At 40.2% G+C, this 6182-nt stretch overlaps 1 protein-coding gene across 1 annotated transcript in view; it reads right to left on the bottom strand.

The window, feature by feature from the left end:
• LOC147361219 (ankyrin repeat domain-containing protein 26-like) overlaps nucleotides 1-5891 on the bottom strand; it is a 57582-nt gene extending 51691 nt beyond the window's left edge. The window contains 3 exon segments of the mRNA XM_086335203.1: nucleotides 1051-1224; nucleotides 1387-1501; nucleotides 4039-5891. Of these exon segments, the coding sequence (XP_086191329.1) occupies nucleotides 1051-1224; nucleotides 1387-1501; nucleotides 4039-4268 (519 nt within the window). The 5' untranslated portion in view covers nucleotides 4269-5891.
• Between the last annotated feature and the right edge of the window lie 291 nt (nucleotides 5892-6182).

The following is a 6182-nucleotide window of genomic DNA, read 5'->3' on the forward strand; positions in this document are numbered from 1 at the left end:
TGAACAGCAGCAAGATTTCTATTATGTTGTAAAATGCTTTTGTTATGTTTTAATTTTAAGACAAAGTCTACTTCAGAGGGAAATTTTGTTTCACTGTGTTATTTTAGACTAATTAGGAAAAAAAAAAAAAAACTTGAGTGGGGGAATATATTTGGAAAAAGTTCTACCTTTAACAAGTTCAGTGTTTCCACAAGTATCTGCCATAAACACATAAGAGAACACTCTACTCTCTAAGGCTTCTTTAGAAACATCACAATTTAAAGTGAAATCTTAGACAATTTGGTTCTTTCAAAATACTTTCACTCAGGGAAGGCTGCAGCTTCCAAAGATGGAAAACCGAGCTCACCTGTGAGAGTGGAGGGAGTTCCTGGCGGGGCTGCAGCTGCAGGACGTCACGTGTGTCCTGAAGAAAGAGCAGGAGGGGCAGCTTCGCCATCACCAGCTCCACACGCACAGCTGCAACCCCACCGAGCAGCAACCTGGGGCCGAGCACGGGAGACCCCGAGGTGTACATCGCAAACCAAGCGGTCACCAGCACAAGTGAACGCCCTCGCTGGGAGTCAAACATGACCTGACCCTCTTGGCCGGATCTCAGAACCAGGGTCCTGGAGGGCTCAGGGCTCCAGGCCTGCTGCCTCCAGGCCCACTTGCACTCACCCGGCTCCCCTCATGGGCACTGGGTCTCCTTCCTCCTCCCACCCACCCCCAGGGGCACCCATTCCCTGAGCCCCTGGAAGCAGCCACTCGTCACATCACTTCACTCCTCCCAGGCCTTCATCATTTGTGGGGTGTGAGCCTACCACCCACTCCCGGGCACGTCCTGATGGGAAATCTTCCTCTGGGGTAGACGGCTGGCTGGGAGACAGAGCTTTGCCCTCTCTGTGGGCTCCAACATTTTCCCCCACCCCCTGCATTGGTTTTGGAGTTGTTTCCATGGTAACAGGGCTTGATGGACACTCTTCAGTTTACCTGTTTACATAGTTAGAAATAAAACACTTCTAGTTTAAAAAAATGCTTCGCAAATATTTTGTAAATATAGTTGAGATATACCTTGTTCCTGGCTTCTATATTGGCGTCGCAGGAAAGCAGCTTTGCTGCGAGTGATATATTCTGGCAAAAGACAGCATAGTGGAGAGCGGTGTTCCCACAGACGTCCATGACATTTGGGTCGGCACCATGCTCCAGCAGAAGAGTCGCACACTTCTCTTCTTGGCATTCTACGGCCTGTCAGTGTTGTGCCAAGAAACAGAGTGTAAATTCTAGGAATTCAAAGTAAACAGGCCACAGGCTTCACCGGTTTGCTATATCTAAATGAGATGAATTCACTTTGAGTCTCAGTAGTTAAATCACATCCACCTCGTGTGGACACGGTTCGCTGCCCCATACCTTCATCAGCGCGGTCCTGTTTTCATTGTCACAGAGATTAAGCAGGCATTTTCTCTCCAGGAGCAGAGTGACCACCGCTGAATGGCCATTGGCACAGGCCAAGTGGAGCGCAGTCCTATGAAAGCAAGAGGAGTTTTCAGGAAACTGTAGTGTTACTGTTTCAAAACAAACAATTGTTCCTGTGATTGAAGATATTCAATAGCATGAGATTCCTATTGCTCTAAAACAAATATTTCGTTTCCTTCTGGAGAAAGAACATTATATATTAGCATTAGCTCTGCTTAACACAGTAATGAAAGAACAATTTACTTGAATAGAATGACCATGACCTTGAGATTCAGCTCAACTTGGGTTTGAATTTGACTTTCACTCTGTCAGCTGTCGCTCAGCCTCTCTGTGCCTCAATTTCCTCATCAACAAAATGGAGAGAGAGAAGTAGTTCTCTCACAGGACAGCACTGCGATGCTTAAATGAGATCCATGCAAAGAGTTTAGAACCGTTCCTGGCACAGGTTAACAGCTCAGTAACTGTTAGATAATATAATCATACTTATTACTATTACTACTATTTTACAAGGACAACATCTCAACGAAGTCAAAGGATATCACACATCCTTTGCAGATACATTTTGAGGATTAGAGACAACACTGTACTTCAATGATTCTAATACGTTCATTTTCTCACATTTTAACGTCTCTGACATTGGAATGAAATTTATAATTCACAATGTCTGTACAACTATCATTGGTAGCATTTTCATTTGTTCATTTCTTATTTTTCCTGTTGATCTAATTACCATAAGGTCTTTTTGTCTAAGGTTGCTTCTTTTTAATTAAAGTATAGATGATGCATATTACATATTATTATACATTACAGTACACAACATAGTGACTCACAATTTTTATAGGTCATACTCCATTTAAAGTTTTATACGATATTTGCTATATTCCCCATGTTGTACAATACATCCTGGTAGCTGGCAAGATTTTAGTTCCCCCACCAGGTATCGAACCCTGGGCCCATAGCAGTGAGTCTTAACCACTGGACGACCAAGGAACTCCCTAGATTCCCTTGACTTCTGAAAAGGCTGAAAGTTGTCAGAAAATATCAATCCTCAAAAAAAATTCTAAAAAAAATTGAAAGTGAGAAATCATTTTTATCTGTGCCACGTTTCTACTAGTGCCAAAAAGACAAGCCTGTCTGCTCAGCCGACTTGCCCAGAGGCAGCTTGGTCTACGGAGTTTTAAATTTTGTGTGTCGTTAAAATGTTAAATCAACATCCAGATTTCTTTTCTTTTCTTTGTGCCGAAATCCATGAAACTCCAGAATTCTTACTTTGAAATCATTCTTAGAAAGGTCTTTGGGGTGGGAGGCTCACAAGGAAGGGGATATATGTATACTTACAATTGATTTATCATGTTATACAGCAGAAAACAACACAACATTGTAAAGCAATTATTCTCCAATTAAAAAAAAATTAAGGTTAAGAAACAGTAGAAATAGAAAAAACAGAAGGTCTCTGTCAGCAGATTAAAAATGTATAAATAGGAATCTGAGTTTTATTCTGGTACTTTTCTCAGTGTGCATGTTTGAAATGTTTGATCCATACTCTATCTGAAACTTTTTGGTAAGATAAAAATTGAGTTACTTTTCTCTTTTACCAGGTTATTTCTCCACCATCTACACACAGTTTATCATTTCTAAAAGAAAAGGTCATCATTATCAAGTTCTAAAGTTTTACATACATTTGGGTGTTTGGGCATTCTGTTCCATTCATTTATCCATCTTTTCAGTTGTCAGTAAATGAACACTTGGTGGGCACTTATAGCACATTTTGATATCTAGAAGGGCAAATCTTTCTCTACTATACAAAACTTTTAATTTCACCACAACAATTAAAGACAGCATATGTAACCCAAAATCTTTAAAACCATGAAATATTGATTTGGTTTAAATACAGAAAAGACCATACATCCTAAGAACATGTCTTCCTATTCAAGGACACAGCCAGCTTCCTACTTCAAAGCTGTCTTCTAAGGTCCTTCAGCAAAGAACACATATACCTAAGTGTACACTGATATAAAGTGGATCTTGAATTGTATCTGAAGAATTTTTAATCTAGAATTTGACTTGGCATGGCAATTATTTTGCTCACTATGCAGTCCTCTGTAATATATAACCTTATGGTATAAAAAATGTATATATTAAAAAATAAGATATTGACAACATCAGAAATCTGTCCACTGCCATGATCCACAATAGGCGATCCATGAAGAAGTGCTTTCAGAAATCACATGAGAAAAAATGTGAGAGCCAGGAGGTTCAGAAGATTTCTTGAAGGCTATATAACTTGAGAGCTTTTACTCATGAGTACATCATGCTAACCCATGCAAATAAAAAGTAGGAGGAAGAAAGGAAAAACAGATGCTATTCATGTTTCATTTCATGTCTGTGATTACCAACATTCAGTTAAATGACTTCAAAACTATCAGTAAAGCTCTATAAGGGGAATTATAAGTGGGTCCAAAACCAGCTAAGGCTTTTTGCTGCCTATCAAGTCTGCGGGGGTGCTGGATCCCAGGAAGGTATCCAGGAGCCTTGGAGGGGAAACTCACAGGCGGGATCTCTGCCAGGCCCTTCCACCACGCTTACCTGTTTGTCTTGTCCCTGTCGTTCAGGCCATTTTTTCCAAACAACAGAACATGCTGCACTTTGGCTACGTTGCCCACGATGGCAGCTTTGTGGATCTTTCTGAGGTCTTTGTCTCGGATGCGGTACCCGGGCTGGAGGTTGATTCCATGACTGCTGTCTCTCACCGGGTTGATGGAGGAGCCTAAGGGCGACTTGCCCTTCTTACTCCTGAAGCCAAAAATCTTCTTCATTGCAGAGCCTACGGACTCCGAACACACCTCACCGCTCCGTCGGCTCTTCACAGTCCCCTAAACCCAACACGAGCACTACAGGTAAGCCAGAGCTGTCCCGCCACAACCTCCCAGTTGGGAAGCTCAACGGTTTGGAATCTTTCATCCCAGAATGATCGTTGCTAAGCGACACCTCTAAACACATTGCCCGTGCGCACAGAGGCCTGTTGTGCCAGACTGCCCAGTGCTCATATGCAAGAACTGTAAGTTCATGTCCTGAAAGAAACAAACAATATCAACAAACCCTTACCTAAACTAAGAAGGAAAGAGAGGAAACTGAAATAAATACAGAAATGAAAGTGACATTATAACTGTGTAACTGTCAAAATAACTATAGTATCCAAAGCAATCTACAGATTCAGTGCAATTTCTATCAAATTACCAATGGCATTTTTCACACAATTAGAACAAAAAATTTTACAGTGTGTATGGGAACAAAAGACCCCAAATAGACAAAGCAATCTTGAGAAAGTAAAGCAAGAGCCGACAGAATCAGGTACCCTGACTGCAGACTACTCTGCAAGCTTCAGTAACCAAAACACAGTACTAGCACAAAAACAGAAATATATTGAATGATCAATGGAACAAAACAGAAAGTCCAGAGAGAAACCTACGTACCTGGGGTCAATTAATCTAGGATAAAGGAGGCAAGACTATACAAAGGAGGAAAGACAGCCCCTTCAATAAGTGGTGCTGAGAAAACTCAACAGCTACATGTATAAGAAGGAAATTAGAACACTCCCTAACATCATACACAAAAATAAACTCAAAATGGACTAAACACCTAAATATAAGACAGGTCCTGTAAAACTCAGAGGAGAATATAGGCAGAACACACTCTGACATAAATTACAGCAGGATCTTTTTTCATCCACCTCTTAGAGTAATGAAAATAAAAACAGAAATAAGCAAGCGGGATATAATTAAACTTAAAAGCTTTTGCACAGTGCAGGAAATCGTAAACAAGACAGACGACAACCCACAGAACGGGACACAATATTTGCAAATGATGCAATTGACAAGGGATTAATCTCCAACATATTCAAACAGTTCAAAGAGCTCAATATCAAAAAACAAACAACCTGATCAAAAAATGAGTATAAGATCTAAATACACATTTCTGTAAGGAACACCTACAGACGACCAAAAAGCACATGAGGGATGCTCAGAAGGGATGCTCCGCATCACTAATTATTATAGAAATGCAGAAATACTATAATAAGGTATCATTTCACACCAGTCAGAATAGCCACCATCAAAAAATATACAAACAATGCATGCTGGAGAGTGTGGAGAAAAGGGAACCCTTCTACACTGCTTATGGAATGCAACTAGGCACACCCACTGTAGAAAACTCTATAAAGGCTTCTTTAAAAACTAAATACAGAGTTGCCATATGATTCAGCAATCTCAGTCTTGGGCATATATCTGGAGAAAACCATGATTCAAAAAGGTACATGCACCCCAATGTTCACTGCAGGAATATTTACAGTAGCCAAGACATTGAAGCAACCCAAGTGTCCATCAACAGAAGAATGGATAAAGAAGATGTGGTATACACACACACACACACACACACACACATATACACACATACACACACACAACAAAAATGGAATATTACTCGGCCATAAAAAGAAATAATAATGCCATTTGCAGCAACACAGATGGATCTCGAAATTACAATACTAAGTGAAGAAACTCAGACAGAGAAAAACAAGTATCACATCACTTACATGTGGAATTTAATAAAAATAAGCTTATTTACACAAACCAACTCAAAAAAAATCTCAAAATCAAATTATGGTTATGAAAGGGGAAACATGAGGGGAAGGACAAATTAGGAGATTGGGATTAACATATATACACTATTTC

This window comes from Bos grunniens, chromosome 13 (assembly GCF_055505025.1).
Source record: "Bos grunniens cultivar Pamir isolate PY7600 chromosome 13, Bosgru_T2T1.0, whole genome shotgun sequence".
Taxonomy (NCBI): Eukaryota; Metazoa; Chordata; class Mammalia; order Artiodactyla; family Bovidae; genus Bos; species Bos grunniens.